Here is a 14844-nt window from a genome sequence, read left to right on the forward strand (position 1 = left end):
TATAATGTTGGCAAACCTGAAATCGCATTGAATGCAAAATTGATGAGCTGTGGCCGCTGTGGGTATCTGCAGTGCGCGTTGTCTTGTGTTGTGAATGTTGTTGTAAATAACTTTCAACTGAAAGCTTGCTCCTTGGCCTATTACTCCTAACCGTGAAAATGTTTACGCAGAACACTTAAAGTCAACGTGTATGCGTTGCAATTCCGTATTAAATATACATGAAGAAGAACTGCATTTCAATAGAATAGACGTCGTTCTGTCTTGACGATATAGTCGTGTTGCTCATAGAGCGGGAACCATTGAATATTGCACAATGGCAGATTTCGATGCAATTTATGAAGAAGAAGAAGAAAATGAACAAAATTTGGAGGAACAGTACGTGAAAATGGTGCCAGATCCTATAGTTATTCGCGGAGCTGGCAATATGACTGTGTAAGCAAATTTCTGTTATCCTTTATATTTTTTACATACATAAACTCAGTATTTCATTTCAAGAACAAAGAAATTAAAGCTGTGAACTATTTTTATATTGAGTGTGATTTTATCTGTATTTACGACAATCCTACTTTTGTATTAAAAATAATACAATTAAAAATATATAATGTAAGACATAATTGCAGGACATAAAATTCAATAAAATTTGTTTTTTATGATTCTCCTGTAATCTTATTTTTATAACAAAGAGCTCAAGCGGAATAATTTTTTGTGTTGTATAACTTGTGTAAATTACTTATAAGTGAATTAATATATTAAAATTATAAATATTTATTTTAGATTTGGACTTAGTAATCGTTTTGATTCAGAATTTCCAAATGGCTTGGTGTCTCGTATTGCTCCAGAAGAATTTAAAGCAACTATTATGAGAATAAACAGTGTACTGAAAAAAACATTACCGGTTAATGTTAAGTGGTTATTTTGTGGTTGCGTTTGTTGTTGTTGTACATTAGGATGTTCTCTTTGGCCTGTTATTTGTTTGAGTAAAAGGGTAAATATTTAATCTTTGTAAAAAATATACTTGTTTTGTGTAAGTTTCTATCTATGATGAAATTTTGCAATAAAACGTATGAGTGCGCTTATAGAAAAAAGGCCTTATAATCGATTTTTGTGGGACTGTTTTATGGGATATGTTTTAAGTGCTTTGTTTATGCATATAAACAATTGGAAGTTGGACTCAGATCACCTTCAAAAAGATAAAAAATGTTCAGAAGTGAAGAAAAATAGAGAAAAACTTGAAGTGTTGTTGCTAAAAGAGAGAAATTTATATAGATCACTTAAAGATGGCATCATGGATAAATTATTATCATAAGGGCAATGTTGGCTAACTTACACTAGCTAAAGATTTATCTAGTCTAAACTAATATACCTATATGAACCATTGCGATGAACATTTGAGTGAAAAGCCACATACACACACACACACACACACACCCTTAATAAAAATTTATATTAAAAATGCAATATGTATTTATAAGAACTATTACATTTTTTAAATATTTTTTCTCAATTTTTCGTTTTTGGATGGTTCTACTTTTTTTGAAAATGATCTGGACCCAAATTCTCAGTCTTTTTATTTCTCCCATTGTTTATACATATAAACGAAACAATTTAAGCAAATCCTATTAAAATAGATGCTGAGGCCCCTTTTCTGTAAATTAACCAATATATAAAATATAAAATGAGATATGTAATATATATATAATAATATAAACAATTTTTATCTTACTATTTATAGACACAACATTCTTTGAATAAATTATTAGAGTGGGAGAATAGTAGGCTATATCACACACTTGGATTACATTGGAGATTAGCAAAACAAAGATGTGACACTTCATCCATGATGGAATATGTAAGTAAACATAGAAATAAATTAAAATTGTTATATTTTTATATTTCTTGTTTTAAGATTTAATCTTAGTTATTTAATTTGTATTACAATTAGTTTCTCTATTTAAATTCATAGAGATCAAATCTGTTATTATATTATCTATTTCTTAAGGAAGGACACATATACACACAAATTCACTTTTTTGATTACGTGAATAGTTGAAAGCTTATTAGTATAAACAAGCTTGTACTTTTAGTTACATCATCGTCTGAACTAGTTTAAGCATAAATCCAATGTTTATGTATAAACACACACTTATTTGTTTTCACCTTCTATATTTCAGGTTCTTTTAATTGAATTTATTCCAAAGATACCCATATATAAACCTGACTAAAGAAAAGATCTGGATACTTGTATGACTTATGCACATAATAAATTAGTGCAACTCTAAGATGTAAAAAGCCAACAGCTTCTGGCTTAATTGTAAAATAAGAGAAATTAAGTGTCATTACAGAAGGCACTTGTGGGATGCTTATTTTTGTAAATATTATATGTAGGATTGCACAGTACAATAATGAGATGTGAATGCGGATCAGTTATGATATATTAGTCTTATTCCCTAACATCTATCTTAACAGGTACAAAATCACAACAATTTATGTACTCATCTTTTATAAAAAGAGATCGATCTGCTTTTGATTTTCAGTTATTTAGTAAAAAAGAATATTAGCAAATATTTATCAGTTTGCACAGAAAAAATTACAAATGGGATTACAAACGTATTTTAAAAGCACTGCTTGATATCTAGTTTACTAGTCATTAAAACATAACTATTTTGAACAATTTTTGTTACCTTGTTAATAATTTTTTAAAACCTACATTTCAATTAGATATTAAGCTTTCAGGTAAGAAATTAATCTGATATAGTACAACGAATAGTTTACAAAGTATTTGTGATTCAAGGGTGAGAAATAACTATCACATAGCCCTTATACTATTAAAAAATGCAAAATACAGATACTCGTTTGTACATATTAATGTATACAATATAAAAACTTGTTTTGTCTATAGGTTGATTTCTTACCAAGGTGATATTAGAGAATACGATACATACAAATATGTGTCTGTTTTACTTTTTGACATGAATTAAATATAATTTAAGATAGTAAACATATTGTTGCTATCAAGAGATGATGATATTACCTTCAATTGAAATATAAGTTTTTTTACATATAACGTGGGATAAACTATTTTGCATTAGAAAAAAAGGAAGAATTAATTTTTTTGATTATTCATAGCCAGTTTTACAGAGAATGACTGGTTTTGAAAAAATAAAAAATACAATCACTGTACAGTATTAAAATTCATTCAATTATCAATCATTACATTGTTTACTTAAAATTTTAATGAATGTTTTTGTTCTGTAATATTGTATGTCACATTATATGGTTCTGTACAGGCACTTCTCTATATAGAAACTCTATTTTATAAGCGAAAATTTTCGTTGATACATAAAAAATAAAAATAAGCTCTGGGTATAGATATAATGAAGTATAGAAAAATTGTAGAAAAATGGATAGGACATATGTTAGAAATTTGGAAAGCATTAGAAGTATTTTTCTTTCTATTCAGTGGCTGTGATTGAGAATACAAGACTAGTTTTCAACTTAAACATATATCCTACATATGTCTCAAAAATCACATACATCTGAGTTTCTAGCTTAATAAACACAATAAATATCTTTCTAAGGGATGTACTTAATTTGCAAAATTATCAATTATGATGCTTCACATTACAACAGTAATTTAGTATCTGTACAATAATTCATGTGAACACCAGTTTGGGAACATAATTTTTGACTTACTAATAAATAAATATAATGATTATTTCATCGAATATTATGAAACAGTAGAAGCTGCATTAGTTAACAATATTATTCCATTCCAAATCATGTGAGTTATGTAAATTGTTGATATTTCACTTGAGATGTACTGTGCAATGGAACCATGAATGTAAATATCTTTGATGTTTTGTGTGTTTAAAAAATATAATTAATGTAGAATTGTGCAGAATTGATAACTGTAACGGTCAACATGCTTTTACACTATATATTAGTAATTTATATGTTTGTAATTATCAATGCTTATTCATTCGTTTTACTCCTTCTTTCCCCTTTTTTATTTGGATAGTGCAAGTATTTCTTAATGTTTGTAAGTATATGAACTTAAATGTTTTAAAATCTGTGTTTTGATAAACAAAACATTGAAAAATTGTTTATAAATAAAGAGGTACAGATTTATTTTTTCATTAATTGATGTTACTGTATTTAATAACTCAATGGGAATTAAAAACTGCATTTTTATTTTCTTCACACACACATATAAGTGGAATGCATAGTTAATTTCTTGAGTTGTACTTTTTTGTAGATAAATTGTATTGCATATATTTACATATGTGATTGTAAATATGTTAAGAAACTTACATATTTAAAAGGTAAAATGCTATAAATAATTAATAATTTTAAGGAAGAGAATTCCATAATGAAGAAATAATAAAATTGTTTTGAAAAGTACATTGGATTTGACGAATTTACTAGTACATGGAGAAAAACATTATTGTTAAAAAGAAATTATTCCTTGAGATATAGGTGAACTTATTTACATATTGGTATTATCATAGACGATAGAAAGGATTGATGTGAAAAAGACAGAAGAATATCAGATATGAAGCCAATTTATATAATATTCTTAGGCAGATACAAAATTTATGAAACGAAGGGGATATATTTTTGATAGTCAGAACAAATGATTAAAAGTAATGTCTCTAGGAATGTAATGTCATTTTTGTTGTATTTACCATAGTACATTAAGTGTGTTTCATAAGAATGTAATAAAGAAATTTTTAGAAAATTGTTGAAAACAAATAGAATTTTATTTATTGAACCTAATGAAATAAGTTTTCAAAGAAGTATAGAATACATAGAAACATTAGAAAGTTTGTTATGAATAATATATATGATTTATTATTATTACAACAAAAGAAAAACAGTGTTCAATGTTTTTACAAAAATTACTATCAGTCTACCATAATTTTAATGTGCCTTTCTGTTGTGGATTATCTGAATTCTATATGTATACACTATATACAGAAAATATATTGCAAATTATATTTCCATAAAATGATGATAATTACTACCCAACAAATATATTTAATTATTAAAATAAAAATTCTCATTAACTAACTCTGTCTTTTGTATATTAATATGTATTAAATTTTTCATTATATTAATTTTACATTTAACTATTGCCTATAACTTAAATTAATAATTAAAACTACAATTTAAAAAATAAACTATTATTTAGACCTTTATTAAAAATTCTTTATTAATAATTCGTTGATAAAAAAATAAAAATTCTTTTAGTGTATATCAGATATTTAGCTCTGTTAAAGGAATTTTCTTTTAAATATTATTATTTTTTTATAACAAATACATTATTTTACAATATTTAATTTTCTGTATAAGAAACCTTTTCTTATATGTATAATAATATTAATTTCTTTCATTTTATCATATTATTGTGACTATAGTTTAAAAGGGAACTTGCCTGAAAGTTAAAAAAAAAAAGAAAATATATACATATATATTATACAAACTCTCATTATTGGATATGTAGATCTGTATTTAAGTGTACACAAAATGCAGGTCTGTTTCTAGTCATATATAAGTCTTATAAGCTGTTATCTGCATTGAAATGATATTTGCTAAGAATAATTCTATGTTATGATAATTGACGACAGGTGCCTTTGCAGATCTTAATGAGAAGTAAGACATCATTATTAGTCATGGTAGTGAAAAGGTGTTTGACAGAAGGTGGTATATAAATTTTAAGTAAAAACATATTTTTTGAGGCTTTCACGGACTAAATTATCACAATTAATACTTAACAACATATTATTTGTAATATATATTCATCATTAAAATATGTAAAATATATATTTTTAGATATTACAGCATAAAATTTTGTTGTATCTTCATAAAGTACATGTATATGTATACAAATGGTTTCACTTACCAATATAAATCTGCAATCCATGTTAATGTTAAATGTATTGCTACAATCAATAGAGTCTACTGAAATTTCAGTAAAAGATGAAGTCAGGTGAGAATTTTATAAAAATTGTGAAATGTAATTAATTAAAAATATAATTAATAAATAAAGATTATTGTATGCTTCCATCTACATATTTATATTTGTTATATAGTTCTTACATTAAAGGAAATTTAACATGCCCATTACCAATAACAACTTTGGATTTTCTCTACAATTTTTCACAATCCGATTTAGAAATTGTATGGCCTTGTGAAATCCGTTTTTACTGGTTATCATTACAACCATTTGTTAAATTTGTACGCTTTTTGCTTGGCTACGTAACACCATTTATTATAATGCTCGGTGAGTAAAAAAAAAGAAAAATAGTCTTCCATCTTATTATTATATGATAATTTGCTACTTTATATATATATATATATATATATATATATATATATATATATAAAGTTAATATGGTTTATTGTACTGTAATAAATAATTTATTTTTCACATAGGTGTAATGTTAAATACTATTTCTTTTGTAATATTAAGTACACCTATACTTTGTGAATCAAATTTGTCACTTTATTTAAAGGCACTTGCCTTATCTGATAATGGAGCATTAGTATTTAATTATGCTGTAGGTATTGCAAAGTCACATTTTATATTTGTTAATAATCTTTTCATGGTAAGCAATTATATTAGATAATTACATATATCTTACGCATATAATTAGAAACTCAAGTTTATCATTTTTTTTAGGCTAGTAGATTTCTATGCAGTTTGAATTCTATTACTATGGAATTCTTTCAATTTACATCTACTTGGATAGTCGTAGTTCTCACATGGACACGAGTATTTGCTATAATGTTTCCTTTTGGAATATATGGTCATTATAACAATTCTTCGGGAACAATAACTATTACTATTTTGATATGTGTCAGCTTTATAATATCATTAACAAAACTGTATTCAGGAGGTAAAAATTCAAATTTCAGTACAATGTGTTATGTCAGAAATGTATTTCACTTAATTTACAGGCTACGAAACAGACAGTGTTTTTGAATTTATACCATGCCAAAAGAAAATAAAACCATGGGGTAGTGCTATGTATTTTTATATTGCATTATCAACTTGGTTACCTTTACTTTTTATTTTTATTGGAAATATTTTACTGATTATACTCATGAAAAAAACTGAAAAAATTCACTGTCAGTTAACTCGTAAGTAAATTATTTAAGTAGATTTGTGTAATCAAAGAAAAACGAATACATTTCATGACGTTATTTCTTAGAAAATTTCAGACATAAAACAAACAAAGTACATCATACTTTTAGAATATTATTTGTAGTATCAACTGTTTATTTAGTATTACTATTACCCCTTGGTATAGTTGAAACTTTGGAACTTTATTGGGATGTCATTTTGATTAAATTTCCCGGTACTGAGATGAAAAGAAAAGCGGAATATATACACTGGTATAGATTTTAGAATATGCGTATAATATATGCTTGCTCGTTATTGCGTATGCGTTTAATATAATTGATAACTTTGTATCTTACAATTATTAATTATTTTTCAGGTTAAAAGAAAAAATGTTATTAAAGTGGTGCCGCGGTTTATGCTTTCATATATATCATTGGAATTTTGCAATTAATTTCTTTTTATATTGTCTGACAGGTGAAAAATTTAGAAACGTAGTCATACAGACATTAAAACGATATAAAATTGTAATCTTTTCAATCTTTTCTAAACATATCAACAAATGTATATTGTGTTCAAAATATCCTACACATTTAAAACCCGCACAGTCTCCGAACGTATTACTAATAAGAGCTATCACGCTTGGTGAACACCCTACCTCTGGAAGTGTTTCTGCGCAAAATAATAGTACCACTATTGCAAACACTTAATGTAAAGAATATATAAATCAAACTTATAAAGACTGTTAGCATTAAACATTGCAAAAATGTTTGTATATCCACATATTTTTATTGAATATGTACACTGTTATATATTTCATGTCAAATTTTATCACTTTACTTATATCACTTTTGGTAGGAGTATTCTTCCTTGTTTATATTTTCACTAATTTTATTACATATTTTCATAATTTACAAAACTTGAATTTTCTATTACATATTTCTAGAAAGTATATCATATTAATAATATTATGTATCACATTAAATAATTTATTTTACACACATGATAAAAATGATGTAGGTTCTACTAAAAGAGATCACAATGACCGATCGATACGAAATTTGAGAGAGAGAGAGAGAGAAGGGGAGGGGTGGATCCCAAATTTAAAATTTTAGCTGTGGCTATTTATTAGTTTTTGAGTTATTAATAAAAGCTTTCAATACTATATATTGAATGGTGTCTATATAGATGTTACTAATTACTAATCAACCGTCTTCGCTGGTAGTTGTTCTCTGGTACCTATCCTCAATTGTCGAATAGCCGATGATGCAATAGCGATATCACTTCAGTATCTATACGGTGTCCCACGTAAAATAGGTTATTGTAGTTTCAGTTGTCTAAAGGATGTTTTATTTTCTATTTAATTATTTTTTGAATTGATTTAGTAATGAAATACTAGCCGGCCGCTGTAAGGCGACAGGATATCTTTATATATAATTTGATAACTAAGGTTGATCGCTAGTTATGTAGTACACACACGACACGCACACACACGGTATATTAACCCAACATTTTACGACCACGGAGATTAAAACGTAACTTAATCTAAAAACAGCGAACGGATTTTAGGTAGGACACCGTATACATATTGAGGTCGATATCGCTGTTGCGTCATCAGCTACTTGACAATCAGCACTCGACATTCGGCGACGATTATTACAGCGAAAACAGTTGCTATATATATGTATAGCATCGAAAGTCTTTTTATCAATATTTCGGAAACGAATAAATATCCATAGCTAAAATTTTTAAATAAGATCTACATCCCCTTCCCTCCCTCAATCCCTTTCAAATTTCATGTCGATCGACCACTGATTTCTTTTAAAACTAGAGCCAAAATGATTACTAATGCAACCGAATATCACATTGTATATGCTGAAATAAGTTTAGAAACTAAAATTTTCTACATTATGTTCATAAGAATGAAGATATAACAAACTATAATTATTATAATTCTGTTTGTTTAAATTCATTTTATAATTCGGATATCTGGCTCCAATATAAATTATAAAATTGATAAAATTATTGCTTGCTAATACTGCAATTGAAATCTTCTACGAAATTTCCAAAAATTTTAAAATAATTTACTACATATTACAACTGAAGAACATCTATTTATACGCACACACGTTTTAGAATATATAATATATCTTCTTTTTTTAATTACTAAAATATGCACAAATTTGGTTTGCAAATATGTTTCATTGTAATAAATGTGTAATTAAGTATTTACATTAATATATGCGATATTTAACTATAATGAATAATTTAAATTTGACATACTCAGATTCTATATATATGCTCAGTATATGTGTAGTATATGGATATTGCATATTCATATACTAAACATAAATCGAAATACATTTTAAATACATATTATAAAATACAATCTGATATATGTAACATATTTAAGTATGAAGTTAACATACACATGTATATCAATAGAAAAAATGTTGTTACCTTTTTATTACATTTACTAATTAATATGTAGTTTTGATCATTCTAACATAATATAGGATACGTTAAACAGAATAATAGTTGAAACAATAATAGTGAAACATTACAGGTTTAATTATAATTCTGCATTAAATCTAGTAAGTTTTAAATATTTTATGTACATATGAAAAAATATAATTATTCGTTTTACATGTCAATTATATTATGTTGCATATTGTATAAATATTTATTTGTAATTATCATATATTAAACAAATATATTAACTTATTAAATTTATTAATAAATCTAGGATTTATCTACACTTAATAATCTGTTAGAGAAATTTACAAATAAATGTTATTCAAAAATATTGATAATAGAAATGTTACTTTCTCTATTACATAAGAAATAACAACTTAAATAAAGTTTAAATTATAAAGGCAAATAGGATTTGCTGAAATTTGATATTGAAATATCTCAATTTCAACTCTGTGCGTAATTATATTGAAATTTCTGTTAAGAAATAGGAAATTATTACAAAGTTTCATATATACATTTTTTCATATTTTTGCACTGAGTGCATTTTAATTTACGAGATGATCTCTCTAGTTAAGCCAAAGATAATATTGCTGACCATTTCATAGATATACATATTATCTTATCATTTGCCATTACAGATTACGTATATGTATTGACGCTACACGTATATAACACCAGAAGAGCGTTAACGTTAACATCATTACCAGGAATCGGTACCGCCTCTGTTTAGGAAAGAGGCTGTCATGTGTACTTATACATATACATATATGAGATGATAATGATTGTACACGCTTGGATGTACGATTGGCAGCATTGTCTTTAACTTAATTAGCAGAAGAGTCATCCTGTATAAAAATATATATTACACAATTAACGAATAATATTAATGCTTGATATTTGAATACTTTGACGATGGTAAAATACGTTTTATTTGTATTACTAATTTTCTTCGGGAAAATAATATTTAAGACGTATCTATAAATATTAGTGACGTAAAAATTAGTTACTTTTGAAAAAATTGAAAAGTAATATTACTCTATTCTTTTGATCATAAAAAGTTTCAAAATGTAAATCTTTCATTTTCAAAAATCCAATTTAAAAATCTAGTAAAAATATGTTCTTGAAATTCTTTCTTTCTCTTTCTCTTTCACAAGGCAATGCATACTTGCATATAACTCAGTCTTGTTGTAAATAGAAATTCTACAAATTTAGTCTCCATTTAGTATCTATGACTGAATAAATTCTAAATTTTTCATTCCCTGCTTCATGAAAATACCATTACAAAAATATTAGTAAGAATAAAATTAGCAATATAGAAATCACTGACATGTAATCATTTATAATATGAGAAAACATGCGAAACATTAATTTTCCACATGTAAAGGAAGATTACATGGGATTCTATTTACGTAATTTACCGGAAATTGTCCTTTTCGATCTTTACACTCACCATATAACCAATCTTGTGATATCCTCGATAAAACTGTAATTTTTTCTCCTTCCTACAACATATATATCGATATATAAATAAAATGAAATTAAGATAACTATTATACAGTAAGATTCAAATATGTAAGTGTAGTCAATGTGTAATCAGTAAACGTAATGGGATTTTTCATACTTCAGCAGTACAATAACCTTGATAAAAAAAAAGTGCAAAATAAAGATGAGCAAAATAATTAATTTTTAATGATAATAAATAGCAGTAGAAAATAGATCGTCGTTATTCTTTTCTGCATATTGACAGAATATTTATATTAATTTATATTAATCATATTAATTATAATAATGTATATTAATGTAAGAATGTAATGTAATATAAGAATGATGTCTAAGCAAGCAAATGATAATCGTCAATTTTGCATCAAACTAACTTACATCAAATACTAAATCTTCTGGTGTTTCACCTTTAAAAGGGTAGATAGCGGTAACTATATTGTCTGGGACACCAGGCAATGGTACTTTTATATCAATAAAATTAATAGGAAATATTCCTTGTTGATTTCCTACTCTACCCTCCATCCAATCTTCATTAATTTTCTTAATTAAATATATTATATCACCTTGCTTGAAAGGCAAATCGTCCGCATGTATTAATGGAAAATCATATAGAGCAATGCCGTAAGGTTCTTCATTGCTGACCTAAAAATAGGAAAATACTAATTATTTTGATAAAGCAATAAGTATGAAGCGAATTATAATTACTTACTGAAAGATCGTTATTTATTTCTGCTAAATATTCCAGAGGCGGTGCAGGTGGTGGTATTGTGGGCATCGGAGGTGAAGGGTTATCTTTAGAATCATTTTGCCATGAATTAGATAAATCTAATGTCATTGGTTTAGTAGAAGGCACTATTTTGTTTGAACATCTTGAGTCAATTTCGATGTTATTAATCTTTTGCTGTATTTTCGTTTGTAAAACTTTTGGAGCTGGGGGTTTGGGTGGTTTCGCGCGAATTATAGTTGGCATTGATTGAGTACTTTTCAAAGATGTTTGATTGAAAGATGCTTGGTTATTTGTATGGTTATTTGTATTAAAAGCAAAAAAGCTTGCATCCCCCACATGTTTTACAGATTGTAATGTATTATGATTAGTTATTTCCAATGGTCCAAATGGATCTGTTATTGAATTAATTTTCCATGGATCATTTTGTGATGCTTTTTTATTAGATATTCCAAAAAAATCAAAATCATCTTCAAAGGCACTTTCTGTTTGAGATGTGTTCCCACTACTTGTAAATGCAGATGGATTTGAGTTTCCATCGCTGCCAAAGCTATCAATGCTAACACCGTCACTACTTGATCGAGTCGTAAATGTTGGAGATCCAGGTGGACTAAAATCTATTAGACAAATTGGTCCATTTGTGTTTTCTGATTGTAATATTGTATTGTGTATTTGACTATTTAACTGCGTTATGCTTGAATGTTCGCTTTTCCTTCTTCCGAAAAGATTAGTCAAAAGTTCTGTAGGCCTTACCTATTCAAATACCATATAAACAGCATTAGATAATGTTTACTGTAATGAAACTGTAAAATGTTAATTTAATAGACGTCTACATACTGGCTTTTTTGACTTTTCCTTTTGTGTTTGCGAGTAATTTTGATTAAATTTTGGCGGTGGTGGCCGAGGTGGTGGCTTTTTCTTCTGAATAGGTTGTTGCATTAACGAAGATCCAAAAACATTGTTTCTATGAATATCAAAAGATAATTAAATTTTGTAATGAATTCGATAATGTTTGAAATCCTACATAAACTTATAACATGCGTCTTGCATGAAATCCAGTCATTACATCATATATAATATACTTACATTTGTGTAACGAAAATATTTACTACGGAAATGGCAAAAAGTATAAAGAATCTGTGCTAAACCACATAATATCGAACTTACGTGCTATTCCAAATAATGTTTCTTTGTGCCGTCGAATTTGGATTAATCGGTGGACGAGGGGCAGAACGTGTAGGAATTCGCATTTCTGAAAGCAAACCATGAAATGAAGCAATACCTCAAAAAAAAGTTCGTTGAGATCTAGTATTGCAGCATACAATGCACGAACAGATATTTATTGTATAGATTCTTTTCTATACATTCATGCACACAAATGCAAATACATAGACACGATCATACAGGGGAATTTACGAAAAACAATACCCGTATTGACAACAATGAAGCTTCTGCGTTCCGATTATACGCCCACTACCAAGTGTCAGATATCTTTTGACGCGATATGAATTCAGAGGCGCCACGATAATAATTAAAAATTTCACGAATGGTAGTGTACATTGGATTTGACGTACGAATGAAAAACATGACGTAGTAATGAAATTTAATCATAATTTCAAACATATGGATAAAAAGTTATATTTGTATTTTATTATATACATATACTTTGTTCAATTAAACAGATCAGTTAATTTTCTTCGAGTGATGGTTATTACTATCGGCAGGTTCGTACACAGTACTCACCTGTTTTTACGTTTGCAGCCATTTTTCATTCAACACGATTGCAACTATATCTTATATTACGATGTGATAATACGTTTAAAAGAAATTGATTAAACAACTAACTTCTACAGTCCTATAGGCGAATAATTTATATATCGTTGGAAATATTTTGTTTAAAGATTTAATGTTAATAAAATAAATAAACAACTGTTTCTTCTTGTTTTATTTCGTTATTTTTTAATGATTTCACTTGTCAAAGAAAATGAATCATTGTACCAGTAATGTTTCATTTTTGTAATTAAAAAGGACCCGTTTCTCCTTATAAATGTTATGACAACGAAACTGTTTCTTAATTATACGCTTATCGTTTCTCATGTGTATAGACATGTGACCGCTTTAGAATTAGAACAATTACCAAATAATTTATGACGTATCAAGCATTTATTTGAAATTTGCAAAATTACGATTATAGATTACCATTAATGTCCCTAGATTTTAAAGTTTCTAGGTACGTTAATTTTATTATAGTGGTTATACTACTGTAATTTGCTCTATTAACCTCTACGATAGTTTAAATTGTTATTTATTTTTCGTAAATTTGATCGTATAATATAAAATATATCTTTTTTTTTATCTTCTAGTATGTACAATATTTCAGTAAGTTTTATATTTTACTTTATATTTTACTTTAAGTACATGCATACATATTTTAATTCACATAATATATTCGTATACAATTAACTCCTGTTACTAGCGACATCTGAGTCATATGCAAATTACAGATTTTGCAATACCGAATTGTACAAAATGATAAATAAATCTTTATACATACTCGTTTTATTGTATGTACGTATATGTAATTATTTTCATTATTTATAAAAAGGAATAAAATATAATAGTTATTAAATGTCTCGTTGAAAATAATACATCTGTAAAAATAATTGAATCTACTACTTTATTTATTACTGAATGAAATATTTAGCAAAAAAGATTAGAACTAGATGGAAATATGATTTTCTATCTATATTTTCTAGAACTTTGAGAAATTTAGTAGTTTCGCAACGTTTTGATTTGACCATCTTTTAATACTTCAGTTGCTTTAAAGGAAAGTATACACGTATATACATACATGCATACAATTATATTACATTTATATATATATATATATATATATATATAATCTGTTTTAAGGAAAGATGTTTTTTAAGAAATATACACCGTTGAGCAAGGATTTATCATAAACGCTATATTTATTTGCCTATGTACATAACTTTTATTATTGTTCCTAATGAATATTTAT

General features: G+C 26.8%; 3 protein-coding genes across 7 annotated transcripts; 2 read left to right on the forward strand and 1 right to left on the reverse strand.

Annotated features, from left to right (window-relative positions):
• Positions 1–9: 9 nt before the first annotated feature.
• LOC138182881 (cysteine-rich hydrophobic domain-containing protein 2) lies at positions 10–3116 on the forward strand. Its single transcript, XM_069119209.1, has 4 exons — positions 10–432; positions 775–985; positions 1733–1849; positions 2172–3116. Exons 1-4 carry the CDS (start codon positions 314–316, stop codon positions 2220–2222), a joined length of 498 nt encoding a protein of 165 aa, XP_068975310.1. The 5' UTR covers positions 10–313; the 3' UTR covers positions 2223–3116.
• Positions 3117–3665: 549 nt separating this feature from the next.
• On the forward strand, positions 3666–8861 carry LOC138182879 (probable G-protein coupled receptor 139). Of its 2 annotated transcripts, XM_069119206.1 has the most exons (8): positions 3666–5700; positions 5833–5989; positions 6093–6283; positions 6436–6608; positions 6683–6899; positions 6961–7143; positions 7215–7398; positions 7503–8861. In XM_069119206.1, the coding sequence occupies exons 2-8, from the start codon at positions 5889–5891 to the stop codon at positions 7831–7833; spliced, it is 1380 nt and encodes a 459-aa protein (XP_068975307.1). In that variant the 5' UTR covers positions 3666–5700; positions 5833–5888; the 3' UTR covers positions 7834–8861. The 2 variants fall into 2 exon arrangements, with proteins under 2 accessions (XP_068975307.1, XP_068975306.1); XM_069119205.1 differs by having other exon boundaries at positions 3666–5989.
• Positions 8862–10735: 1874 nt separating this feature from the next.
• l(3)05822 (SH3 domain-containing lethal (3) 05822) lies at positions 10736–13959 on the reverse strand. Of its 4 annotated transcripts, none has more exons than XM_069119201.1 (6): positions 13566–13959; positions 12990–13074; positions 12660–12786; positions 11808–12575; positions 11477–11740; positions 10736–11100 (listed from the first exon to the last, which is right to left on the reverse strand). In XM_069119201.1, exons 1-6 carry the CDS (start codon positions 13585–13587, stop codon positions 10963–10965), a joined length of 1404 nt encoding a protein of 467 aa, XP_068975302.1. In that variant the 5' UTR covers positions 13588–13959; the 3' UTR covers positions 10736–10962. The 4 variants fall into 4 exon arrangements, with proteins under 4 accessions (XP_068975302.1, XP_068975303.1, XP_068975304.1 ...); XM_069119202.1 differs by lacking the exon at positions 13566–13959 and adding an exon at positions 13251–13529; XM_069119203.1 differs by lacking the exon at positions 13566–13959 and adding an exon at positions 13227–13529.
• Positions 13960–14844: the final 885 nt, after the last annotated feature.

The sequence above is a fragment of the Bombus flavifrons genome, chromosome 8 (genome assembly GCF_040668555.2).
Source record: "Bombus flavifrons isolate JBK064 chromosome 8, iyBomFlav1_principal, whole genome shotgun sequence".
NCBI lineage: Eukaryota > Metazoa > Arthropoda > Insecta > Hymenoptera > Apidae > Bombus > Bombus flavifrons.

What these genes read in the sequence shown, in the direction of transcription:
- LOC138182881 (XM_069119209.1), top strand. Translation starts at nt 314, where the DNA reads ATGGCAGATTTCGATGCAATTTATGAAGAAGAAGAAGAAAATGAACAA. An exon ending in TTATTTGTTTGAGTAAAAGG is followed by an intron (nt 986 to 1,732) that starts GTAAATATTTAA and finishes TACTATTTATAG; the next exon opens with ACACAACATTCTTTGAATAA. An exon ending in CTTCATCCATGATGGAATAT is followed by an intron (nt 1,850 to 2,171) that starts GTAAGTAAACAT and finishes TCTATATTTCAG; the next exon opens with GTTCTTTTAATTGAATTTAT.
- LOC138182879 (XM_069119205.1), top strand. Translation starts at nt 5,889, where the DNA reads ATGGTTTCACTTACCAATATAAATCTGCAATCCATGTTAATGTTAAAT. An exon ending in ACCATTTATTATAATGCTCG is followed by an intron (nt 6,284 to 6,435) that starts GTGAGTAAAAAA and finishes TTTTTCACATAG; the next exon opens with GTGTAATGTTAAATACTATT. An exon ending in AATTCACTGTCAGTTAACTC is followed by an intron (nt 7,144 to 7,214) that starts GTAAGTAAATTA and finishes GTTATTTCTTAG; the next exon opens with AAAATTTCAGACATAAAACA.